Genomic DNA, 27,769 nt, shown 5'->3' with positions numbered 1-27,769 from the left:
TCCTTTTCGGGTATATTTGGGTCACAGATACATACATATTTCACTCCCTACAAAAAAATAACTTGTATTTGCAAACTCAATATATTACAAATAGGCACAGTCCTGAGTAGTTAAAAAAATGGGTGGGAGCAGGAGAGCTTTATTATAGTTATATTTAATACAATTCAATGTATGTAGTTAGGTTCAATACAGTTCATATTCGGCATGAGCAAGATCAGCTTCATGTATTTATCTGTTTTTTCTTTTTCTGCAGATTGTACACAAGGGAAGGAAGCTTCTTGGTTTTATAGGCCACACTTCTCTTGATGCGCTCTCCTTTGATGTTAACGATATGTGGCAAGAGAGGGGGCCGGACCGTCAGCACTGTTCCTTGAGGTGTATGGCCTCGGAGATACAGTCTGTCCTTAAACTGAGGCGTCACTGCAACCCAGCCTATGTAGACACGTGACAGAGCACAAAATGGTGTTAGCAACTATCTTATTGAAAACAACCCAAAGCTTAAAATGGAGCACCAAAGGAGGCTACTGTTCTCTTGCACTTTTTAAAAAAAGCATACCATGCATTTGTGAAAAGGTACAAATTTATTTTCAGAGTAGGGTGCATTTCTGAATAAACTAGTACGCCTTAAAATACTCAGCTTATGTCAGTTAAGGCACATTTCTATAAAAATATACTATGAGTCAATCAGGAGACTCTATTCCCCTTTTAAAAAAGTGCTTGGTGTAAAATTACCTGCAGAAGAAAATTTGATGTCAGCCACTGCTTTAGTTTCCCCAAGTCCTTCTAATGTAATGTCTTCAGCAACAAGAGGAGGAAATCCTGCCATTCGTTCTTCTCCACCCATTGGAACCTTCCATTGAGATAAAATGAAGATGTTTTGAAGTTCAAATTAAATTCCCTATAACGAATACTAAGTAAAGCACTGATAAGATAATTCTGTACAGGGATCAAGAATAAAATCCCTTTTAACTGTTGAAAAAAACCCCAAATCACTTCTAGGTCAAATGAAAAGCACGGGAGCTCTGTGATGAGATGAAGCCTACAAGTCCCAGTGCCAAGGGCCACATGTGGGTGGTAACCTCCTGACAGCAGACTCTTGCTTTATTAGTTTACACTTTTTACAGCCCTCCATAAAGCCTTACGCAGAGTAATGTTGGGCAATAAAGGCAACATCCTTCCAAATACCTTAGCTCTTACAGGTATGGCTGGCCACGAGGATTAATCCCTACCTCATTACAAGTCAGGGGTATGTGTATAATGGACAAGACCCAGCTTCTGGTCACAGGTGTTTCCGTGAATTGGAAGTAACTGGATAATCATTTATCTGTTCATTAATAGATCTCTGTTTAGCACTAGGGACTAAAAAGTAGGTGTTACAATATGGTCCCTGCCCCCAAGGAGATCAGAAGGTGGAAATAACATGTAAACACATTACAAGGTAAGACATGTGATGAGAGGCATATATTAAGTACTATGGTTGTGGAGGAAAAAGTAATGAATATGTTTTGGTCAAGGAAACATTAATGAAGAAGCAATATCTAGGCAATATTTTGAGAAATAGGTGGAAGTTACTCAATGGAAAGGTATTCTGGGTTAGTATCATGTATAGACAAAAAACTGGGAAAAGGATGATGAGTCAGGAACTGCAGTTTAATTGCCCAGAGTATGTTATGTGTGCATGTATTAGTGATGAGGCTGTCAGTTCAGATTTCTCTCAGTAATGTGCAACTATCGAGATTATAAGGAAGAAAGGGAACAGAGATAAGAATTAAAAAACAATATTGTGACTTGCTTTTTATTTTGGAAAGATCTCTCTAGTGCAGGGGTTCTCAAACCTCAGCACTAATGACATTTGGACTGAACAATTCTTTGTCGGGGGAGTGGGGAGGCTGTCCTGTGCAGTGTAGGAATTTTAGCAGCATCTTTGACCTCTACTGGGCATCTACCAAGTTGTGAAAACCAAAAATGTCTCCTGGCATTGCCAAATATCCTCTGGGGGCAAAAACAATGCTGGTTAAGAACTGCTCTAGTGGCTGTGGAGGTGTATTTGGGGTGTAAGTGTATTTGGGGTGGAGGTGGGAGGAATATAGTGAAAACTAGGAGCTGGGAAAACACTTAAGGATCTCAAAAATAGCCTAATGAAAGCAGATTACAGCTTGAATTACAAGGCTGGATTCAGAGATAATTAGGAGGCAGGGCTGACTTTGATTTGGGAGGTGAGTAAGAAAACCAGGAGGCAAGAATGAGTCCCAGGGCAGCTCAAGAAACCGTTTGTGTCACATGGGAGAAAAGACGGGACTGTTGCTTGGGAAAATATCAGTGATGCCTGATGCATGGGATAGAGCGACACAGAGTTCATTTTTATGAGAGCCATGTCATACAAACTAAGGAAGTTTTCTTTCCTGCAAGTCTCAAACTGTTTTGCAACTTGTGTAGTATTATTTCACCTAAAAAGTGAACAAATGTGATAGAAGTAAAGCCTTCTAGTGCAGAAAAAGCAACAGGTCCTATCCTATCAATTGCTTTTATGTGCTCACCCATTCGGCAAATCCTACAAGTCTCTGGAATATTAACTGTAGGGCACTTATTTCAATGGAATTTTCATTTCTGTCTGGTTTCCTTAGGAAATTCAGAGAGAGGTATTTATATCTCAAGACAGGTTTCTGTTTCTCCTCTTTGAAGGGTGGATGTATATTTTGTATTATTTTCAGTTGTATGAGCCTTAATTAATGTTAAATTAGCTCTGCATTGGATGCACCTGGTATTTTTGCAACAGGTTTGTTACTCCTCCTCCTCCTCCACCACCACCACCACCACCACCACCACCACCACCACCACCACCTCTTACATAGCACTTACAACAGTGCCCTGGAACTCAGTCCTCTCCGTAACCTCATGATGTAGGTTTGACACAGAAAAGTAAAGGAAACTCTCCTTGAGTCACACAGTTTTGTTAAGTGGTGGAGCGGAGCGGGCATTTGATCCCAATCTGGCTCCAGTGATCTTAACCATTATACAGTTCTCACTAACCAAGAGTGTGCACACCAGGTCTTGTTAAAGAGCTGAAAAAAGTCACCACTTAGTGTTTGGTGAATTTAGTAAGAACAATTTCAGTGGCACAGTAAGGGCCAAACGGACTGCAGAGAATGGGATGTGAAGAGCAGGATTGTAAAGAGAATTAACAGGTCACTGAGATTTGTTTTTTAAAGATGAGAGACATTTTAACATATCTACATTTCAAAGAAAAGAGCTAGCAGAACAGGAGCGAAGGGGTGGGATAATCTGTAAATGTCTGGGATTATAGGAGGAGAGTGTTTCCACGCAGACCAGGGCTTCTCAACCTTAGCACTACTGACGTTGTGGACCAGATAATTCTTTGTTGTGAGGGGCTGTCCTGTGCTCTGCAGGACGTTTAGCATCACTGCTGCTCTCCACCCAGCAGATGCCAGTTGCATCCCTCAGTTGTGAGAAAGGCTCTAATTTTTCTTGATTCAGCAATATCCAGTACCACTTTCTGCAATGATGTGACTGCTGAGCAGTTCAAAAGTGGCTAATGCAACTGAAGAACTAAAACCAACATCCCTTTTCGTATAGGGTCCACTTCACTTTATAGCCAACTACTCAATGAGAACAAGGTGACAGGAGAACTAGCTGATGGCAGAACAAAGATGGTTCTGCCCAACAGAGGCTTTCTTAGCAGGGCTCTAGGACTGTGGTGGTGTATGTTAACCTAACTATGCGATCATCAAAGCATGTCGCCTCACCTTGAGTAATGTATGACCCGCATGCTTCTTATACACAGTATCTGCCTTGTCCAAGGAAGTAATGTGCACAGGAAGGAAGTTGGAAGCCACAACTGTAAACCAAGCTGACTGAGTTCCCTTAAGAAAGAAAGAAGTTATTTAACACAGTGAAAAACTTGCAAAACCAGTACATTAAAAGGCACAATTAAAAAAACAATCAAGCTCCCTTTGTAAGTACTGGTATGGCAGGTGTTACCAAACTATATTAATGTCTAAAAATAAGGGCACAATATGGCAGAAGTGGTGCATTTCAACATTTTATGTAAAACTAGGATTCCTTCCATAGGCTTGTTGATACCTTTAAAAAAGTAATGATACTTCTATTATTAAAAACAGAAGGAAGTAACTGTCTGCTTTAACTGTCCCTGTGTAAAGTTAGTTTTAAAAAAATTAACATTCTATGGGCTTTAAAAAAACATAAAAGGGTTTTAAGTGTGTAAGACTAAATTTCCAAGAAATTATAACAAACACAAAACCCAAGAAGTGAGCCAAAGCAATGGCCTGCAAGTAGCATTCACTGTTGTTAGACACATCCATGTTTTGTTTTCCTTTTTTCTCCTCACTTTGGCAAAACGGGGAGCAATTCTACAGATACTCTCGAATCCCCAGAATAATGCCATGAACATCAATACCAAACAAAGAAACATATATATAAAAGTATACATATCCTGGGATATAAAGAAATGTGGAATTGATTTAATGTATATTAACCCTGTCCCCAAAGGTTTGATTGACCTACGATTTCCATGTGAAACAATACCACAGGATAGGGGCGTATCTTTTCTTAATGACAAGCTCTATGGGACACCAATATCCTTTTGAAGATACAGTTTTTAAGACCTCCTCCTTCCTCCCGCTCCCCATGTTTTTATTATGGGCATTTTCAAACAAACAAAATAGTATATCAACGCCTCGTATAGTCATGACGATAGTTATCAACATTTTGCGAGTCTTGTTCATATATTTGCTTCCTTAAAATAAATCCCAATACTAAGTCATTTTTTAATGGCACAGACTTTCCTTACCTGCAGAAAATCTATGCGGCCTATAGCACCCAAAAATAGAACCATTCCAGGTTTCAGCACAAAAGTTCTTGGAACAATGGAATGTCTTGGCAAAACAATATTGACTTCCTTTTCTGTTAGAAGATTTAAAATCTGTGAAGGAGAGGGCAAATATTTTTAAAGAATTAACTTTTATTGAAGATATAATATATTGTAATTTACCTGTAAGATAAAAAGTGATGAAAAAATATTCCGGACTTAACAATAAAGTATGTGAGAATTTGCTGCACATAAAATTTATTCATTCTTTCTGTCTAAATGAATCAGTTTACAGATGGCTCTACTCTTGTTTCACAACTTAATCTTGAGTAACAGCAAAATAAATTTATAGGAATATGAAACTTTATTATGTCAGCAGCATCCTCCAAATGTTAAAATTCATGTGAACTGAAAACACTGATGATTCAATCCGAAGACGTAATAGAAAATATGTTTTCACCATTAAGGCTAGAGGGAGCAGCAGTTTTCAGCTAAAGGTCAGGCAATAAGCTACCGTGAGTCCTGGTGGCAAGCATGCATGTTAAATGCAAAATGGTCTCTGCATTTGAGGAGCAGGTAAAGAGCTTGAAGAACCCTTTTCTATATTCTGGTCTTCAGTTTCCTTATTCCCCCCAAATACTCAGCAAAAAATGAGAGAAAGTTATGAATCCTCTGGTTTCGAAGGATGAAGAGTTCCTAAATAGACTAAAGAAAATATAAAAGGAACGTCAGAAAATGCAAGATTATGGTCAGATTTAAGGAGTCAAAATCTGATTAAAAAAAAAGAATAGAGAAGATAAAAAAATGGAAAAAAATCTTTCGTGAACTTGATTCTTAAGAAAAATAATATGGAAATAAAATATGTGCTACCTAGAGGGGATCAGAAGAAAATACATAAGGGGGCTCAGCATTTATGTTTAAAAAAGCACATTAAAAGCCACCTGCAGTAAAGAAGCCTTTTAACCCTTTTAGCAGACCCTAATACTTCTATTTCACAACCAAGTTCCTTGGCTCAGTTTGGGACAGTGGTTTAAGGCACCAAATAAATAGATCAATAGACGGATACAGAAGCCAACTACCTTAAAGAACCTTTTATCTAAAATCTTGAGGGTTTCATTCTGCTAACTAGAATATTTAACAAATTCTTGCCTTTCTGACTATTTGACAAGAGGGTATATACATGACTGAAATAACTGCTATTCCTGACCTGAGTCCAAAAGAGAAAAATGAGTTGAAGTTAAAGTGACAGAACATTATTAGAAAGCACTCCAGTTACTCTGAAGTTATGGATTGCAAAGAAGAAAAAACTGGACATAGGCAATTATTCTAGGAGGGAAAAAAATTAAAAGAGCCATATGATTCTGATGTGAGTCACCAAATGGATTATAATTCTGAGAATGAAACTGTGATCCTGATGAGGCAAGGAAGGAAAAGTACCTAAGAAACCAATATTGTTTCACAGGTGAGCTACAGAGATAATTAGGTAAATTAGAAACTAGTCAGTAACCAGATTCAAAGGAAACTGATTACGGATCTGTGGTAAGGTTGTATCCTAGATGCACACTTGAGTCCATCAATGATTTGGATGATGATCAAAACTGCAAATGAATAAAAAGTGAGATTTTCTGAGTTTGTAGAATATAGGCTGAGCTTCACACCATAAAATCAAAAGTGTCCAGGAGATCCTGCAATTGGATTAAAAAGATATATAATCCTATTCTCAATTATGCTCATCTGAGGGCACTTATACAAGAAATTCAGTTCTTAGTGTCAGACAAAAACAAATTAGAAACCATTCTGAAAAGGTGCCTGGATTGATGAACAGCCTGTCTCAGAGAGAACATATGTAGGAAATAATGACAAATAATCAGGATTGTCAGCAGAGGAAGTACTCAGGAAGTTGGATGAACCAATGAAAGAGAAGAAAATGGCAGAGTGAGGAAGATAGGACATCATACTTTGAAATACTTCAAAGTCTGGCAAGGGAAATAGGCATTCATTTCATACACCTTTGAGGAACAATGGGTCTACGTTACAGGGAGACTGTTCAGCTCCACACAAAGAGCAGGTCAGAGATCAAATAGGTTACCTTGGGAGGCAAGGTGACACTGCTTCAGCTGATAGTGAGTCACTCCTTACTTCAGGTCAAGCAGGACGCCCTCTTGATGGCTATGTTATAGAGGGGATTCAAGCATGGACTAGGTGGCCGGACTGCAGTGACATTTATGATTTCTTCCAACGTCAAAATCTACACTTCTGTAAATGTCTTGCTAAATAAGGTAACAACCACAATACGATAAGTAGGGTGTCAGCAGTGAAGCCCACCAAACGGAATACAGAACTTGATGGCATACAGATTCATTCCTGAACTATTGCTATGAATGAATCAGAACTGAGTCTATAAGGAAAGTATACCTCCTTTCCTGTGTTCTGTCAATTAAGATGGTACTCATACAATTGAAAGTTAATGTTTCTAAAAAACATCAAATACATACACAATTTTCTTTTGTAATTCCAGGGGTGTCATAAAACCAGTGGGCATCTTTCACATCTTGTGGGGTCAGTTCTACTCGTTTGGTGGACTTATCTGCAACCATCACAGGTTCATTTTCCATGTCAAAGGCAAGTGAATCAGCATCAAACTCAAAGACAGCTTCATCCTTCTGTTCTTCTGAATATAAGAATGTTCTTCCAACTCTTCCTAGAACAAGTTATATTGAAGTTATTAGTCACTCCTTTAAAGCCTTTGATTCCAGACAGATAATTCTCATGTTTGACTCAAGTTACTAAGACTAATATGGGGTATGTAAGTGAGACTACAATGATAGCTTTGCTTTTTTTTTTCTAAGTCAGTGGGAGTCAGACTCTTGTAATCATCAAGTGTGTGGCTGGCTGTGTATATCAGAGGGAGGTGGGTGGTGAGAACTGTTGGAAGTCAAACTGCTTTTGTAAATGAAGGTTGAAAAGAGATAACCAAGGGAAGGGGGACCATCTAATTTAGAGCTGCTGCATGGAGTCAACCTGTACTGGCCTTCAAGGAGCAAGGCTACATCTTTGCGGAAATTCTTCTGCTGACAATGGCTAGGTGGGCAGTTGCTTCATGATTCCTTTCTAGCATTTCTCCAAGTATCTACTGTCTCAATTTTCTTAGCACAGTGAACTCTGGCTTTCCAAACAGCCACCTTGCCTCTAAAGGGCCTCTATATTCCAGAACGAGAAAAGTAGTGTCTCCCCGCAAAAACAGGCTAGCTTCAGACAGCTGTATTTCAGGTTGCTTAACAAAGAATTTGAGCATAGACCCACCAACAGTTTTCCTCTAGAAGATGCTTACCTACTACATAACCATGCTTTTTCAGGAGAGTAAGTTGATTTTGTTCTAGCTGACTAAGATCTTCTTCAACTTCATTTGCATTTTTTTTAAGCCTTTTTTGCCTTTCAAACATTCTGTAAGGAGTTGGGTTGCAAATAGGAAACTTCAGAAGGTTTAATGTAGTGCCTGAAATATCAAAGAACACATTTTTATAAACATTGCACAAGGAAATAAAGGGAGGAAAGCTAACATTTTCAAGGAGCAACACTGTTTTGGGCACTGTAATTTATTTCACTTAACCTTCATGACAACCCTCTACAAAATTATTCTTACTTTACAGATGAGGAAACAGATTCAGAGAATGGCTCACAGGCTCAACCAGGTGAATCCCAAACCCGCAGGCCTGATTTCTTTCCATCTTCACCACGCTACATAAAAGTACTTCTGCGTATAATTCATAGTTTAGGACAGCGAAGAACAGCTTACCAAGCAAAGTCAAACACTGGTTTCAAGGGAACAAATAATGCCATTACTTTTGCCAACTATTAAATACAAACAGGGTCAGAGATGGACCCATTTCCCAGTCACAGAAGTTCCTGAAAGCCATACATCATATTGCATTAGTGAACTATTTAAATGTTAGACATGTATGGCAAACTGATATCATGAATAAACTCAAGATATGAAGAGTAAGATTGAGGGGTAAAGGGAGGTTTAGAAAGTCAAAGGGTTTTTCTGGGAAACATACAAAGTAAAGCCACAAGAGAAATCTCCAAGAAAGCAGGAACTTTGCTTTGTTCTCTGGTTTATCTCCAGTGCCTAGAACAGTGACCGAAAAATAGAAGTAAATACTTCTATCAGGAAGTTACTATGATAGAAACAAAAATATTTCTATCAGGAAGTTACTATGACATATACTAAATTTTCAAGCACTAAGCTGACACAGAAGAGAGGTGTGACCATAGTAGGGAGAGAATTTTTACAGGGAAGGATCCTGACATTCCCTGGTGGCTTTAAGGGGCGGGCCTCCTAAGGCTCACCAGGCCAAGGGGAGATGGTAGCTCTGTCGATTGCCTCAGCGCCCTTGGCGATGCAGTAATCCGACTCCAGGAGCGTGTTGAAGAGAGTGGACTTGCCAGCGTTGGTGGCGCCAACCAGGTAGACGTCGCCGCGGTAGCGCCAGGAGCGCTGAAGCGCAGATATCAATTCTTCCACTCCATAGCCAGTCTTGGCGCTGATGAGCCGCACGTCCCTGAACATTGTGCGGGACCTGGTGGAAGCATTCGAATTCTCCTCCCCGTCCGGTGGCCCGTCCCCACCGGGGTGCTGTGGCCCTAAGTGGCCAGGGAGCCGCAGGAGCCCGGCGCGGGCACAGTCGTCCCAAAGCCGCTCCCGGAGCCGCTGTAGGTAGCCGGGAGCGTCCTGGGGAAGCAGGTCCACCTTGTTCCCCAGCACGATCAGCTGCTTGGGGCCTACCAGCGCGGGCAAGTCGGGCAACAGGGCGTCGGGCAGATCGAGCAGGTCCACCATGTACAGCACCAGGGCGGGTCCGGGCCGCCGCAGAGCGGCGCTCACCAATTCCAGGTATTGCTCGCGGCTCACCTGCAGGCGCAAGGCGCGCTGGTGATGCACCAGCAGCCAGCAGCGCTGGCACACGGTCCGCGCCAGCCCGCCGTCTGCCTGCGCTGCCGCGCTAAGAAACTTCTCACTGGGCAGGTAGCCGGGCACGGCAGGGTCTTGGCAATGCAGCTCCGCCCCGCAGCCCGAGCAGTTCAGGCCGCTCCGCGGCACCGTCGGGTCCGGGTGCCCCACGACCGGGTGCACCCGGCGGCTGGTCCGTAACTTCTGCAGCCGCCGCTCCTCCTGCCGCTGTTGCTTCTGTCGCTCCTCCTCCTCCTGCCGCTGCTGCAGCTCGCGCAGCTGCTCTTCTAGAGTCGGTGCGGGCTCCCGCTCCGGGACGTACTCTGGGAACAGAAAACGCTCCTCCATGTCATCCCTGCCTTCGTAACCCCCAGTCGCCGTCGGGCCACCAGGAAGCTCACGTCCCAGTCCCGACAGGTGCTGGGAGGAGGGGGCGGCCGCGCATCTTCTCTTGAGGAGCGGCTCCCAGAGGCCATGGCGCGCTACAGTGGGAACCGAGCCCCGCAGCAAGGGGCACAGCAGTCTACGGGTCAGGCGTGCAGGCAGCATGGGGAACCCGGCCCAGGAGAAAGGGGCGGAGCCACATGTGCGCACGCGTACTGGGCCCCGTGTGGCGTATTAAACCCGAGACTAAGCCCGGAACTACCTGAAAGCTGTCAGGCACACTTCGGTTCCTCCTCCCGCAACGAATCTCGTAAATTCTCGCGATGAAAGCCACAAGGCTTGAGAGCGCGCTCAAAGATGTGGCAAAGGTACCGGAAGGAGATCTAGATTGTGCCCGTTGGGCGGAAGAAGCTTGTGAGGGTTTTGTCACTTTCAGCCTTCTTTAATGCGCCACCAATGGCATAACCAGCTGTTAATAAGCCACGTTTTAAAAAGCACTGTTTTTCGGCTTTAAAAGTGCAAAAAGTAGAGCATCGAATGCCATACACTCACGGCCACAATGAGCACTTTCTACTAATTAAGTCTCTGCTTTTTTTCAGGGGCCATTATTTGTGCAATATTGAAAAACGACCAAAAACTTTTCATTGGCTGGAACCGATCTTCATACTGTAGGAGTGGTGAACGAAATCAGCCACCGGACCCGCAGGCCTACAATTTGCGCGTGCGCAATTCTAACCCATGCCAACCTTAGCCCACCATATGCGCAGGCGCAGATCTTACGTTGGCTTTTTTGTGGGTGGCCTTTGGCGGAAGACGCAGAGTATTCTGGGAACGCCGGCGGCGGAAATTACTTTGTCTCACGCTCCTGGTGCTGGTCGTTGGTGCGCACCATTCTGTCTGTGATTTCAAGAGCTAGGAGTTCGGGAACCGTTTGCGAACATGTATGACGCGGACGAGGGTAGGTGACCGCTCAGAACACTCCCCGGCGACCCAGCTAAATAGGGAAACGTGGGAGCTGGAGGAATTGAGGTTTGGCGCCCTTCCTCCTAGCCCGTTGCACAGTGTCCACAGTCATGTTCCCCACGTACCCCAGGCTGGGGACGAAGTCGGGATTACGAGAGGTGGAGGGTGCAGGGAATGTAGCATTAATATTCCCGGTCTGAGTGGCACTTGTTCCTTCCATTGTCTGCCCCTGGATGAATCATACCTCCTTCCCATATTGGAATAGCGTGCAGAACCATAAGATAAATTCCGTTGTTTTGACTTTGTCTGCAGTGAAGGGTTCCTTTCTTCATTTTCCTTAAGGCCAGAATTAGTGGATTTATTGAATTTATGAGGGTCAACCTGGTCCAGGCATTGTGCTAGTCTTTGGAAATACACCGGCGACAAAAAATAACAGTGTGTGTGTGTGTGTGGTTGGACGGGGTTGGTCTAGCTTGGCATTCCTTCAATGCTGTCATACGTCTAAGGCAATTGTCTGAAAGGATGACCTTTAAATTTCCTTTTCCCACAAAAGAACATAGTTCTTAGATGGTACGTATTCTACTGAACAGGGCCAATGTATCTTTTCACGTACTGAATTAGTCATGTCTCCGGTATTTTCATTATGTATTTTTAAAACTCCCCTTTCCATTCTCCACAGGTACTATTTCAAACTTCATTTTCTTCCAGCTCCCATCCCGTGGCCACCCTTCCCATTTCTTATTACCTCAGCTACTTCAAGGAGAAACTAGAAAAACAAAAGCTTAAACTCTGCTGTTTCAATTACTCTGTCTCAATTACATCTTGAGTCTAGAAATTTATTAGCATTACTATAGTCCCTTGACCCCTCTCTGAGTGGAAAAGAGATTCAAAACGTTTTTCTTAATTTTTTGATTAGGTAATATATTTCTGTGTCTCACAAGCCAGAAAATACAAAAATGTTTGTGTCAGCTCTCTTTTCTTGCCCACCATCTCCCAGTGTGAACCCCCTCCATAGTAGGTAACCGCTGTTCTTAGATTATTATCACTCCATAATGTTTTATGCAAATTCAAGGAAATAAGTGGGATTCTATTGCCACCCCCCCCATAGGAACATTTACACGTTTCTGCGTTTTTTATTTTTTACTTTATATATATGTATGTCTATGTATGTATATGTGGGTATTTATCTACCTGGGAGATTTTCGTATCCATAGAGAGCATTCTCATTTTTTCCCCACACAGCTACGTAGTTTGAATGGGTAAGCCATAACTTTAGTGTCTTATTGATGGACATTTGGGTTATTTCCCCTTTTTCTTCCCCTGGTTCAAACAGTGCTGGAATTAATAATCTTGTACTTTGTTTTGTTCAGTACAAGTATGTTTGTAGGATAATTTCTAGATGTAGAAATGTCAGGTCAAATGATATACATGTTTAACATTTTGCTAGATGGTGCCAAGTGACCATGATAGTGGTTGTTCTGCTTTATCCTCTCATTAGCCATGTTAATAATTCTGTGGAAAAAAAGAGTTACAAGTCATCCTCTTGATAAAAGTCTCCTTCAGCTTTGAGTTTACCTTCTTGCCTGTGTCCTTTGTATCTTTATTAGATATGTCAGTTTTCAGACACTCCTGTTCAGCTGGCTTGTTTCTATGTGAATTATTAGATCTCTCTTGTCCACAAGAAAATAAGTTAAACTCTTTATTGTTTCATTTTTTTCCAATATTTTGCCTTTGGAAGGCAAAGCTTTCCACATTCACAGCAAGCTTCTAAAAAGAACAGGCTGTCCTTGATTCCAATTCCCATCTTTCAGGTTCTCCTCAACTCACTGCAATCTAATTCTGCTCATGCCACTACATTAAAACAGCTTTTAATAAGAATATCAGTGACTTCTCAGATGGTAAATCAGGAGGACATTTTTAAACTTTATCCAGACCCAGTGGTATTCAATATTGTTGATGACTTCCTTCTGGAACTCCTTTCTTTTGCCAGATCACTCTAACTTAATTCCTCTTACCTATGTTGTGACTTTCCTTTTTATCCTTTTCTGTTCACATTCTTCCTGGATGATTTCCTCCATTCTCCATGGCTTCATTTACCATTTTATGTGAACGACTTCTGAAAATATATTTCCAGTCCAGATGTTTTGTATGTCTAACTGCCACTAGACAGTTTCACATGGATGTCTCTCAGGCCCTTCAAACTTGGCATTGTTCAAACTGGTCATTTTCCTTTACCCATCCCCCTTCCAAAGCTGCTTCCTTTTGTGTTCTCCATCTCAGTGAATGGAATTACCCTCTGTTGTTGAAATCAGAATCCTGGGCATGATTCTTGATTCTTCTTCTTCACCCCTATATTTAGTGAGTCATCAAGCCCTGGGGGTTCTTTCTTCTAAATATGTCAGATCTAGTTACTACTTTGTCCCCTTTGCCACAATTCTAATTCAGGCCACCACCATCTCTTGCCCAGATTATTTCTCCAGACTCCTAAGTGGTGTGTGTACTTCCAGTTTTCTTGCCTGTCAATCCACTCTCCACTCTGTGGCCATAGTGACTTTTCACAAATGAAAATCTGATCTAGCCACCGCCTTGCTAAAATCTTAGACTGGTTCCTCAAAGCTCTATTGGTAAAGACCAAGCTCTTTTACTATTCCCAGCTGCACGCTCTGTGCTTCAGCTACAGTGGCCTTCTTTCACTCCTTGAATGTCTTTTATTGTGGAGTCTTTTGCAAAGGTTGTTTTTTTCTGGAATATTTTTTCTGTTTTTTTTGGGAATACTTCTCTGCCCCTCCCATTCTCAACCCCTCCTTTTGCCTGATTTAGTCTTATTTATTCATACACGAGATCTCTGCTTAGCTTAGCTTTTGGGAAGTCTTCCCTACCCTCAGGTCCTGGTTAAGACTCCATGTCACTGTTCCTCCTCTTAATTGACTTCATCTTGTCTGTATCTCCCCAGTTGGTGATAATCTCCTTAAGGATGCAGCCATCTTTTATCTTGTTGAAGATGGTGTCTCCAATGCCTGGGACGTAGTAAACACATTCAATAAATATTTTAAAATGGATGAATGAATAAATGAGTAACAACTTTCATGGGTTCATTTTCTTTCACGTGACTTTAATAGGGGTGTTCTCTAATACCTTGCCTTCAGTTTTCCTTCTCTGTAAACTTTTCGTATTTACCAACCACATGGTAAAGATTTTCAACTGTTTGTAATTTAGACCCCTTGTTTGAGTTTTATGTTTATATCCAGTTGCCTACTGTAATATTTAAAGGGATAAATGTTCTGTAAATATATACCTAAAGCTGACCTCATTTCTTTCCTTCTCCTACCTTCTTACTTGCTTTTCCTGTGTGGCTGGGATATTAACCTCTTAATCTGTCGTCAAAGCTAGAAATCTCTGAGCTATTTTAGATACCTTTGTCTTTCTTGCCCCTCCCCCATGTGTAGGGATCAATAATTCCAGGCTATTCAAGAAGCATTTATTAAATAATTTATTTTGGGTATGTAACAGATTTTGAATCCAAAGCTGTTAAGTTTTATAGACTACATGTAGGTCAGAATATAAAAGCAAATTAAATACAGCACACTTATTCTTTTACATAAGGAGATGAGACTAATATTAGAGGTTCAGTGCACGCTGATTTTTCAATTGCCCATTGTTCAAACTGTTGCTGCATAACTGCCCCAGAATTTGGCTGCCTAAAAATTCATATGTTAATGGATTTAAGTGGTCAGTAATTTGGACAGCGCGTAGTAGGAATGACTTGTCTGCTCCATGTCAGTAGTTCAGCTGGGCAGACTCAACGGCTCAGTGTTGCTAACTGGGCACTGGGTGATCTGGAGTGTTTCCTAATATGCCTGGCACGTAGCCTCGGAGAACTCAAGGACGAGGATTGGACTGGAACATCTGTAAGTGGTCTCTCCACGTGCTTTGGGCTTCCTCACCAGTCTTAGAGGAGTAACACTTCTTAATGGTAATTTGGGGCTCCAGAAGCAGGTGTTTCAGCAAACAAGGTGGAACAACATTGCCTTTCCGGATCTAACAACAAAAAGTCACGTAACAACAACAGCAAAAAGTCACGTAATGTCTCTAGCTGCGTTCCCTTAGTTATGGGAGAATCAAAAACCCACCTAGATTCAAAGGGAGGAAACATAGAGCCCTATATCTTGATGGTAAGAATGTCCAGATCACACACAAAAAGCTAGTGAAATGGAAAATTCGGTTTGGCCATCTTTGGAAAATACAGTCTGTCGTACCTGTACATGTATGAAATTGTACTGTAATGGACCACCCACTTTAAGGTATTGCCCAGACGAACTTTTTTCTGTCTCTGCCCTTTACCCTAATTTCTGACTCCAGACTCTGAGGAGCTTTTTGAGCAGAGGACTGGGAGCTTGCTCCTAGTTATCATTATAATTCGCTATTAATGAGAATTATATGGACTTTCTGGAGAAGATGGAAAACTAACAGATTCACACAACTTAACGTTGAACCTTTGTAATGAGGCCTCTTTGTATATTGGAAGAATACCTATGGTGTAGACCTATGTATACATAGATACATACCTATGTGTATTATTTCATTACAATTTAATTAATGTAATTGAAATTTTAGAAAGTTGAAGTAAAAGGATTGCTTTTTATTTAGCAGAAATTAACTGTGTTTTTAATACTTCAAATCATAGAAGCAAGATCTTAACTAATAGCATTTTATTACAAATGAATATACAATATTTTTGTTTTTTGTAGATATGCAATATGATGAGGATGATGATGAAATCACCCCAGATTTGTGGCAAGAAGCATGCTGGATTGTAATCAGGTAACTATTTAGACTAAACTGAATAAGTTTTAAAAGGCACAGGGATTTTCTGCTTATTTGAGATGTTCTATGTGAATATGCTACAGGAGAGCTAATTTCTCATGTATTTATTTATACAGAGGGTGCCAAAAAAATGTATACACATTTTAAGAAAGGAAAAAAACTATTAAAATTGTAATACTCAACATATACCAATAAAAAAATGAATACAAGTCACGTTTGACTTCCGCAATTATAAGAGGTGCTCCAAGTGGTTACCATCAGCGTCCAGACACTTCTGGTTACGGCGAACTACTGCTTGAGCAACGTTGACTGAAGTGTCCACTTGCATACATTTTTTTGGCACCCCCGGTATATTTAACTTTTTAAGTATTTCAGACTTACAGAAAGGTTATACAAAGAATTCCTGTATATATTTCATCCAGATTCCCTAAATGTTAACCTTACGCTACATTTTTTGTTTTCTTTCGCTCTATATTTTTTTTCTGAAACATTTGAGAGTTAAGTTGCATAGATAAGAACATTCTTTTAAATAATGGTACTATAAGTCATCAAACTCAGGAAATTAATATTAATACAATAATGTTATTAATCTACAGACCTTACCCAAAATTTGCCAGTTGTTCCACTAATGATATTTATAGCAAAACGAAATTTTTTTTCTGACTGTGGTTCCAACTTAGGATCGATCACATATTGCATTTGTTTTTCATGATTTATTCTTTTGTCTCCTATAATCTAGAACAGTTCCTCAGTCTTCCTCTTTTTCTTTTTTTTTCATTTTGACCTTGACATTTTTGAAGACTATAGGCCAGTTCCTTTTTAGAGTGCCCCTCAGTTTGGTTTTGTCTGATGTTCACTCATAATTAGATTTAGATGATTGCTTTTGGCATCCGTGATGTTCTCTTCTCAGTGCATTGTATCAGGAGGCACATGATGCTTGTCTGTTCCATTACTGGTGATGTTAATTTGATTTCTTGATTGTCTCATTATTTTAAATGGATACAGTTACAATAGGTTGTATTTCAAATGCCCATTCAATTCTAAGTTTAATTAAAATGGAATAAAACTCAGTAGGAAGCCTGACATACTTGTATAGGTAAGAGAAGTTCCTTTTAAGTACTCAAGTAACATCCTGCTATGTTAGGATATAAAATATACACTCTGCTCTCTCATTAAACTGACAGTTGCTTTGTACATAGTGACATGATGATGCCACTTTGATTTCCACCATCTCCAAGATGCTCATCCTCTTCTTTGGCCCTTTCTCCCTTTTCAAAGAACATGTACTTCTGACATTCTGTCAGTTGTATATGGAGTATAAATAAACCTTTCTTGAACCTTGTTTTGTTAAAAATATATTGAGTTTTTGGGGTATAAGTATATATGTTTCCTATTAAACATTGGTATAAAAACATTTGTGTTTTCTGTGATACTGGAATATCAAACTCATAGAGGCCTTTTACTAGGAAATAAAAACCAGGTAGATGGTCTGGGATACGCCTATGTAATCTCCAGGGAGAAAGAATATTTTGTTCTTAGACAAAAAAGAATTGTTTTCAACATATGCGGTAGATGCTGAAGGATAAAATACTCTATTGTGAACAGTCACCACATTTAATATTTGTTACAAAGTAAATTATTAGATTTTTACATTTTAATTAAGTGCTTTGGCTATTGTGAGATGATGTTTTGTTTTTTCACTTTTTAACATTAAGTGATCTTTCCCAAGCAGTGTGAATGTGTATTACCTAATTATCACCAGTGACTTCGGTTAGATGCCTTCATGATAGTAGATATCATAAATAGGAAATACTTATATAATTTAGGCATTTAAATGATGACATTCTGATGATTTTGGAGAAAGTATGATGTTTTAATGATTTTGGAGAAAGGAGCTATGGTTCAGCTTTCTAGCAGTAAAACTTGTCCATAGTTTTGTAAAGATTTTTTATTGTTTATTGTCCATAAAAACCTTTGCTATTAATATTACAGACAGTGCCTTCCATGTGTTTCTGACATATCAATGACTGAACCAAATGGCTGTGAGAAATTTCTTTCCTGCTCCTTACTCTCTACTGAACGAAATCGTTCCAGCCATTCTTATGCAAGGATTAGTGTGCTATGTTCCCTATCACAGAACCAAACTTCCAATATTGGTGGTAGTGGTTGATTGAATCAGGGTGGGACCTTGACCTTTAGCCAGCCACTTTATAGCCCTGACAGTGACCTGTGGGTGACCTGATGATGCTAAAATGGGAGGCTGGTGATTAGCTGGGCTATGTATATTGTCTCAGAACATTGATGTGAGGTGGCGGAGTCAGTAGTTAACTAGGGGGACAGGAGCTAAGAAAGTATGACAAATATAAGGTGCAGGGGTCACAAGGTGGAGGAACCAACTCGGGGGTGTGTTGGTAGCGGTTCCTGCTGCTCAGGGGTGACGAGATGATCTGGTCCTTAGGTTGTGTTTAAGCTCCGGGCTCCTGTAGCCTCACTAAAGCCCAGTTATGCAGCTGTTCCTGAGGCACCACGGTGGCCAGGAGTGAGATTCCCCTTGCACTTAAATCTGCTTGTATCTTTTTATCTCTCTCCTTCCCCATCCCTCACATGAACAAGTGATAGTTGCAAAATAGTCACAGGGATATGAAGTACAGCATAGAGAATAGTGTCAATACAAACAAAAGAGCTCTAATTTGGTGTCTATTCCTTATAAACAATACTGTCTGCTCTTAGATTCTCTGTCCTTTTTTAGGGCTTCCCTGTGTGATTTCTGTATCTGTAGTGCTAGCTCTGATCTCTTACCTTAGCTCCATGTTTTTATCACAGTCATTTGCTGACTTTCATTTGAATGACTTATTCTCATTTGAATGACTTATTCTCATCTCACCTTTAACATATTCAAAATAGAACTAATAATCTTTAACCTAAAACTGAAATTCTTATATATTCCATACTTTAGTCATTGATATCTTTTCTCTTATTCAAATTAGAGTTCTTTTAAAAAAATTTTTTTTTGACACTGTTCTCTATGCAGTACTTTACATCCCCGTGACTATTTTGTAACTACCAATTTGTAATTCTTAATCCCTTCACTTTTTCCACCCAGCTCCCCCAACTCTACTCCCCTCTGGAAACCATCAGTTTGTTCTCTGTATCTATGAGTATTTCTCTTTTGTTTGTTCATTTTTTTTGTTCTTTAGATTCCACATATAAGTGAGATCATATGGTGTTGGTCTTTTTATCCTGACTTATTTCACTTAGCATAATACCCTCTAGGTCCATCCATGTTGTTGCAAATATACAATTTCATTCTTTTTTATGGCAGAGTAATACTCCATTGTATAAATGTACCACATCTTCTTTATCCAATAGTCTATTGATGGGCATTTTGGTTGCTTCCATATGTTGGCTATTGTAAATCGTGCTGCTGTGAACATAGGGGTGCATATATCTTTTTGAATTAGTGTTTTGGATTTCTTCGGATGTACCTTATACCCAGAAGCGGATCATAAGGTAGTTCTATTTTTAATTTTTTGAGGAACCTTTAATCTGTTTTTCATAGTGGCTGCACCAGTTTGGAATCCCACCATAGTGCATGAGGGTTCTCTTTTCTCTGCATCCTCATCAACACTTGTTTGTTGATTTATTGAGGATGGTCATTCTGACAGGTGTGAGGTGCTATCTCATTGTGGTTTTTATTTGCATTTCTTTGATGGTTAGTGATGTTGAGCATATTTTCTTACGTCTGTTGGCCGTCTGTATGTCCTATTTGGAGAACTGTCAATTCAGGTCCTCTGCCCATTTTTAATTGGATTGTTTGTGTTTTTGGTGTTATTTTTATCTTTGTGCATTTCTTTTTTTAGTTTTCTCTCGTGATATTTTTTTCAAGAAATATTTCCAAGCGATTGTATAAAATTGATCTACAAAGGACATTTGTAAATTAGGGCTGTCTTACAGTTATGTTGTGCTTTAATTTTACCTATAAGTATGTCTCGTTTCCCCAAACTTAAGTTCTACAAAGAAAGTGTTCCTGGTCTCACCTCTTTTTTGGATACTTCATAGTATCTTGTGTAGAGATATGTGTATAGGGGTTGGTATTAATAATTGTTCATTGAATTTTATTATAATGAAAATGAGGAAATATGCTAGAAAACATCACTCAGTTGTACCTAATTATGAACTAAAAATATTTTCCCAGTTCCTATTTTGATGAGAAAGGCTTGGTCAGACAACAGCTGGATTCTTTTGATGAGTTTATTCAGATGTCTGTTCAAAGAATTGTGGAAGATGCTCCACCTATCGACCTACAAGCCGAAGCTCAGCATGCTAGTGGGGAAGTTGAAGAACCGGTAAGATGGTTATTCTAATAAAGTAACATAAGTAAAAGAAACATGTTGATTTGAAATTTCAGTTCTCTCACCTGGCTTAAAGGTTAAAAAAAAAGTCAGTAGGTGTCTTTGGCAGTGTACTTACAGCATCTTCAGTCAGCTCCTGGTTTATTCTTACACATAAAGAGATGCATTTTTGCAACTACAGTTGACACTTGAACAACATGGGTTTGAACTGCATGGGTCCCCTATATATGGATTTTTTCATCTTGTAAACTTACAGTATCGATAAATAAAATATAGTACTGTAAATGTATTTTCTCTTCCTTATGATTTCCTTAATTTTTTTCTCTAGCTTACCTATTGTAAGAATACATATATAGTACATTTATCGTACAAAATGTGTTAATTGACTGCTTATGTTATCAGTAAGGTTTCTGGTTAACAGCAGACTATTAGTTAAGTTTTTGGGGAGTCAGCGGTTATACACAGATTTTTGACTGAGTGTGTGGCGGGGTTGGTGCCTCAACCCCCATGTTTTTCAAGGGTCAACTGCAATCCAAAACCCTAATCCTTATTCAGACAGTGTGTATTTAATAGTTGGGAAGAGGGAACTCAGAAATATGATGAACTGCTCAGAGAAGCAAGCCAGAAATAGTCATATTGCTTCAAAAAACCCCAGTTTTTTCTGTCATTGTATAAGGAATCATAAAAGAAAAAGTATTTGAAGGACTTTTTCCCTTGATTATTTATTGTATGAAATACGTTATTATAGCAATATAAGAAATAATAAAGGAGAACCACCCAAACATATCAGCTATTTTAATTTTTCTAAGTTCCTTGTAGTCTTTATTGACACATATGCATGTTTTTAGCATTGTTAGAATAATAGCAAGGGTATAATTTTATAATCTGGTTTTACATGAGTGATTGTAAAGAAGTATGTAGTCTAAAATAATGACTGTTCTTAGTTTTTCAGAGGTAGAGAGACAGCATTATGGGCCTTGAAAGACAGAGAAAACTGAAAAGCAAAGTAAGGCAGGGAGAGCCCCAGAAATAGAGTTAGACAGAGGGAGAAATTATTTCTAGCCAGTTCAGTGGTTAAGTTCCTAAGGACTGATCTTTTATTCTTATTCTAGTTGGAGATGCTGTACAGGTTTGCTGTTAAGAACAGAAATAATGGGCTCTTGTGGCACTGCTGGAAACATAGGCATAAAACGCCTTTTTATACTGAAGATATCTTTTTCCTCATTGTCTTTGCAGTACAAGGGAGATAGCAATATAACAGCATATTCCAAGTGCTAGCACCATAAGTACTACCAGAGGAAGAGATCTCTGAAGCTGGGGTATCAGAGTTTACTGGCAAAGATGGGAGGGACTTAAGCTGACGGAAGGTCAGGGTAGAGCTTCTCTTAGTAAAGAGAAGATACTTTGGCGTTTCAGCAAGAAAATACTTGGTGTATTTGGCTTGGCAGTGGAATGGGGCCACAATAGTATGTAATTTTTGCTTTGATCTGTTTTCGATAGATGTTAGTGGAAGGTAAGATGGAACCAGATTGTCACAGGCTTTGGATATCATGGGGAATTGTTGAAAGATTGTCAAAGAGTATGCATAAAGCATTATTTTAGAATGTTTACTTTGGAAATTATATTTACTTGGAGCAGGAAGAGGATGGAGGCAGATAAAAATCTTGGAATAGCCTGGGTTTAAGGTAATGTCCTAGACGACAAGGGTTTATGGTGGAAATAAGGAGTCAATGGATGGCCTCCCTTTGGTTCATTATCATCACGAGTTCTCTTTGCCCTCTACGTACTCCATTTTGGGAAACTTGGGTGGCAGTAATTTACGTGGACCATTTAATCCCATCTCAGATTTGATTTAGAGAGAAATTCACTATCTATCTCTGGAAGGTTCTCATGGATCTTATTTTATTGGTCAGTAAATAGATATTTAATTGAAAAATTTTTTTCTGTTGTGGGCTGAAAGTTCTTGTCCTTTGTGTAGAATAATTAGGATTTTTTTGTATGTTTAATTGAAGAGTTAGGTGTATTATTTTTTTCCCTAATGTTCTACTGATTAGATTAGAGCACAGTTCTAATGGTATGGACTTACCTTTTCTTTGTTTTCTAGTCACTTTGTACTTCTGTCCCTAATCAAGGAGAGAGCACATGAAACTATATAGATCATTAATACAGATACATTTTAACTGTTTGATATGAACTTAGAGCACATGATGGGTCCATAGTCTTTACATAATTGTGATATATTAAGTTTCTTTTTGTCTTCTGCCTTAAAGTGATTAAGTATAAAACTTGACATCTATGGAATATGGATGTTGAGTTTGGTGAGTCCCCATATTGATAAAGTGAATTAATTTAGCCAATGTCTAGAGCTACTTCTGCTCAAACTGTTAATGTTGATTAAAATGGACTCATTGAAACTTTTATGGAAAAAAAATTATTTATCCTCTTCATGTTTTCCGGTTTCATTGCAGCCACGATATTTGCTGAAGTTTGAACAGATTTACCTCTCCAAACCTACCCATTGGGAAAGAGATGGCGCTCCTTCACCAATGATGCCAAATGAGGCCAGATTAAGAAATCTCACGTAAGAAAGATTTTTTTCCAGCAGCTGATAGTGAAGTACAATTCAGAAAATAATATGTCAGAATTTTATCTTGTTGAGAGTTTTAGCAGATACCTTCTATTACTCAATCGAGTTCTACTTTTATTTTCAAAGGTATTCTGCTCCACTTTATGTTGATATAACAAAAACAGTCATTAAAGAAGGGGAAGAACAACTTCAGACTCAGCATCAGAAAACTTTTATAGGAAAAATTCCAATTATGTTGCGTTCAACTTACTGCCTCTTGAATGGCTTAACAGATCGTGATCTTTGTGAGTTAAATGAATGCCCCTTGGATCCTGGTGGTTATTTCATTATTAATGGATCAGAAAAGGTATAGTAGCATGATTTTTAAAAAAATTACAAAATGAGACTTAAGATTTAAATTATAAAAGTTGAAATTAAAAAGTAAACTTTTATACAGAATAACCTGGAGACAGCAGTTGAATTATTTGGGGGATTGGGGGTGGGTGACAGTTGAACTTAATATAAACCAAAACTTTATTTAGCGGTATATAATATGCACTACAGATTTTGTCCTTTGTTTGAGCTTACATGTTTCTATGAATCATTTATGCAAAATGGAGTTTGTAAAGTTCAAGAGTTGATGTTTCAGTGAGCCTATTAATCAGATTAAATTAAGATACAGATTTCATTCTTTCTACTTCAAGGACCTTGAGGGCTTAATGGCTGTAACTTTCTTTATTGTCCATATAGGTTCTGATTGCTCAAGAGAAAATGGCAACAAACACAGTCTATGTGTTTGCCAAAAAGGATTCTAAATATGCCTACACAGGAGAGTGTAGATCGTGTCTAGAGAATTCTTCCCGACCCACCAGTACTATTTGGGTTAGCATGCTGGCAAGAGGAGGACAGGTATGGGCTGAGATATGATGTTTGGGTTTGTTTGTTTTTGTCTAGTTTTGTAATTTACCAGACTGCATTATTAGTCACAAGCTTTTCTGGAACATATTGTCAGTGTTACTCGTATATGACAAGCTTTGTACTATTTACTTATTGTTGTATAACAAATTACTCTAATGGCAAGATTTATCATTTCAGTTTCTGTAAGTCTGGGATCTGGGTGTGGCTTGGCTGGGTCCTCTGGTTGAGCATTTCTCACAAGGCTGCAGCCACGCTGTTTGCCGGGACTGCAGTCATCTTAAAGCTTATTCACATGGTTGTCGGCAGGATTCAGTTCACCATGGGCTGTTGAACTGAGTCTCAGTTCCTTGCTGGGTGTTGGCTGGAAGCCTCCCAGTTCCTTGCCACGTGGGTCCCCTTCATACAGCAGCTGACAACATCAGAGAGAATAATCGAGAGGAGCCATAGTGTACAAGCAAGATGGAAATCACAGTCTTTAATAACTTAATCTCGGAAGCAACGTTGTATCATTTTTGTCATATTCTTTTTGTTAGATGTTAGGTTCCCAGCCCCCTCAACTCCCTACTCAAGGAGAGGGAATTACACAAGGTGATAATAATGGTAGGCAGGGATAATTAAGAACCATCTTAGAAGCTGTCTGCCATGGCATGTTACTTATAATAATGTAATCTAATGATAGCTAGCATTTCTTGAATTTACTGTGTGCCAATTATGTTACTCAGATTGCTTGATTTAATCTTCATACCTATCTTGGAAAGTAGTTATGATTAACCTCTAATTTCATGTACGTTTTATTATTTATTAAAATTTTTTTGAAGAAGTCATACATGCACATTAAAAGAGTTCAAAAAAGTACAAAAAAGGGTATACTATAAAAGTAGTCTTTGACCCCAAACCAATTACCAAAAGCAGCTGCTTTTGATAATTTCTCATGTCCAGAAATAGTCTTAATGTAAAAAATACAAGTGGGAGCATACTGTACACACTGTTTGAACTTTGCTGGTATCCTTCAAAAACTTGTTTAGATCAGCGCTTAATCATTCTTTTTGAGCTGTGATATTCCTTATGTAGATGTAGCATAATTTAGCTGTTTCTCTTTTGGTGCACATTTAGGTTTCCAGTCTTGTACTCTTATAAATAGTTCTGCAGAGTCTAATATCACTTTTTATAAGTCTTACAAACATGAAAAACTTGAAGGTTAGAGAGTTTTAACTGCCTGAAGTTAAATACTTCAGGCTTGTAGAATGGGTGTTAGTTGAAAAGGTTTTTACTTGTAAATGGGGGTGAAATAGGACCCAAGTACAAGTGTTTGGGGAAGATCCCCATATGGTTGTGATATGAATTCGTTGTTGAGAAGCATTGGCCTGGGTTATGGAGGGCAAAGGAATGAGCACAGTGTATTACAGAGATTATCATGGCAGCTATGAGCAAAATGAATTAGAGGCAGAGGAAAATCATCTGGATTTAGTGACAGGTTTGACATAATATGAGGATGAGTCAGTTAAGATTCTGCGATTTCTGTCCTGAGGTTCTAGCTAAAATAAGAGAACTTCCAAGAATTTATTTTTAGAGAGAACCTAGTGAGTTCATTTTTAGACAAAAGATTTTGGGGTGTGTGTGACGTAGGCATTATATTTTAATGTTTTGCTCATTCTGAGAAAGATCTAGGATGAAACGAATAATAGACTGAATGGAATTGATAGAAACAACTAAATGGCAGTTGGAAATATGAGGGCTGAGGGTGCAGGAAAAAGATCAAGATGAAAATTTGGGTATCACTTATGAAAAGTTGTTACTGATCATCCATGAGATGGGATAAGATTTCTAAGGAAGGAGGTCTGAAGTAAGAGGAGGAAGACAACAGAAATTGTTCTTAGAAGGATTATGATAATGTAGGGTTATGAGGCCAAGAAAAGTAGAGTTTGATAGTGAAGGGAAAAAATACGATTAAAACTGAGAAACCAGGTGTTTGTATGCCGGTGTAGCATAGTAACTTTTATTTTGTTTTTGTATGTGTGTACAATTAAAGAGAGAGAAATTGGAACAAAGAAGCTTGTGTGAAAGAGGCTGTTTGTTTCTTCAAACAAGGAGATCCAGCTCAGACCAGCTCTGTATTAATATTTATTTTTCATTCTGCGCTTAGCTTTTTTACACATTTGTCTATCCATATTCTCTTTTTTTTTACCCCTTATTTATTTCTTCCTTCCAGAGGTTTTTATTTGGGGGGTTTGTTTTTTTGTTTTTGGTGGGTGGAGAGGGTGAGCGGTCAGTGTTCATATTCTTTTGCAGCCAGAAGTCATTTCCAAATACAGTGTTGGGAAATTCTGAGAGAATCTTGGCAGGCAGATGGTAGAGAATGGAAGTTTTCTCAGGTCTAAATGACCAGCCTAGCCATAAAATTAGTAAATATGATCCAGTGGTTTTGAAAAGCAGCCATAAGACGTTCCTTAGAGTATGAGAGGTGTGCTCTTTTGAAATATGTACAATGACATGTATATAGAATGGTTCTCATGATATTTAAATGGCTATGGTCTCTGTGTACTCATATGCTAATGATACTTTATTTTTCTAGGGTGCAAAAAAGAGTGCTATTGGTCAGCGCATTGTGGCAACTCTACCATATATCAAGCAAGAAGTTCCCATCATTATTGTGTTCAGAGCATTAGGTTTTGTGTCTGACAGAGATATTTTAGAGCACATTATTTATGATTTTGAAGATCCAGAGATGATGGAAATGGTAATGTGTAAGCAAAATGTATTCGTAGTGTTTTATAAGAGGTTTAAAGTTACTGACAGTTGCTGGTCTTAAAACATAGTAGAAAGCTGTTCTGAAGAGCAATTTACTTGTCACAAATCCTATGCCTTTACTGTGTAGTGAAAGCCTTCAGCCCTGCCTCGGGTTCTTTCCTGACAAATCTGTGTAAAGTGGACATGAAAACTAGAGGCATCCAGAGTTCTTTGACAGCAGCAAGAAGAAACAGTAGTAAGGAAAAGCATAAAAGCATACCAGTCTGGTGCAGTTTACTAAAAAGAGAAAATTAGTAGTTTATATCTTTTTAGTTTTAGTTTTTTTATTTTGAAATAATTTCAAACTTATGGAAACTTGCAAAGAACTCTTGTATACTCTTCACCCTGATTCACCAGTTGTTATCTTTGCCACGTTTGCTTTAGCATTCTATTAGGTTGATACAACAGTAACTGTGGTTTAAAAGGTTAAAAATAATTGCAAAAACTGCAATTACTTTTGCACCAACCTAATACTTGTCTATACATTATTTTTCTCTGAACCACTTGAGAGTGTGTGTCAGACATAATGCCCCTTTACTCCTAAATACTTCAGTGTATATTTCCTAAGAACCAGGACTTACATAATCATAGTATAATTATCAAAATCAGAACATTTCAGTCAGATACAATTCTAGTAATCTGCAAATCTTATTCAGGTTTTTGTCAGTTTTCCCGATAATGTCTTTAATAGCATTTCCCGCCCCATTCAGAATCCAGTCCAGTATCATGTATTGCATGTCTTTCTTATCTCTCTCTTAATCTTTCCTTGATGTTCCCCCGTGTTTCATAACATTGAAATTTTGGGAGAGAGGATAGGTCATTTATTTTGTAAAATTTCCCTCAGTTTGGCTTTTTCTGATGTTTCCTCATTAGATTCAATTTGGAAGGAAAAATATAGAAATAATATTGTGTGCTTCCCAGGGCACAGTATCAGGAGTCACATGATGCCGTTTTGTCCCATTATTGGTAATGCTTACAGTGGTGTCTGTTAGGTTCCCTTACTGTAAAGTTACTATTTTTGTGAGAAGATTGTTTGAATGTAGATAAATACCTATTTCCTTATCAGTCTTTTCCATTAATGATCCTTGTCTCGGTAAATAGTAGTGGATAGTCTTAAAGTTGTCCCAAATTGTTCACAGAGAAATGAGGTGAAATGCAGGCTAAATACTGGTCACAAA

General features: G+C 38.9%; 2 protein-coding genes across 2 annotated transcripts in view; one reads left to right on the top strand and one right to left on the bottom strand.

Moving 5' to 3' along the window:
• Positions 1-107: 107 nt before the first annotated feature.
• NOA1 (nitric oxide associated 1) lies at positions 108-10,472 on the bottom strand. Its single transcript, XM_019740120.2, has 7 exons — positions 9,197-10,472; positions 8,178-8,342; positions 7,342-7,547; positions 4,829-4,960; positions 3,765-3,881; positions 733-850; positions 108-432 (listed from the first exon to the last, which is right to left on the bottom strand). Exons 1-7 carry the CDS (start codon positions 10,344-10,346, stop codon positions 221-223), a joined length of 2,100 nt encoding a protein of 699 aa, XP_019595679.2. The 5' UTR covers positions 10,347-10,472; the 3' UTR covers positions 108-220.
• A 511-nt stretch (positions 10,473-10,983) lies between these two features.
• Positions 10,984-27,769, top strand: part of POLR2B (RNA polymerase II subunit B) — a 43,333-nt gene continuing 26,547 nt past the window's right edge. The window contains exons 1-7 of the mRNA XM_019740119.2: positions 10,984-11,139; positions 15,893-15,965; positions 20,164-20,314; positions 22,789-22,901; positions 23,034-23,253; positions 23,637-23,795; positions 26,377-26,541. Of these exons, the coding sequence (XP_019595678.1) occupies positions 11,121-11,139; positions 15,893-15,965; positions 20,164-20,314; positions 22,789-22,901; positions 23,034-23,253; positions 23,637-23,795; positions 26,377-26,541 (900 nt within the window). The 5' untranslated portion in view covers positions 10,984-11,120. The remainder of the gene's footprint in view (positions 11,140-15,892; positions 15,966-20,163; positions 20,315-22,788; positions 22,902-23,033; positions 23,254-23,636; positions 23,796-26,376; positions 26,542-27,769) is intronic.

Source organism: Rhinolophus sinicus, linkage group LG02 (genome assembly GCF_036562045.2).
Source record: "Rhinolophus sinicus isolate RSC01 linkage group LG02, ASM3656204v1, whole genome shotgun sequence".
NCBI lineage: Eukaryota > Metazoa > Chordata > Mammalia > Chiroptera > Rhinolophidae > Rhinolophus > Rhinolophus sinicus.
The sequence above is the reverse complement of the archived record's forward strand: the minus strand, read 5'-3'. Positions and strand labels throughout refer to the sequence as shown.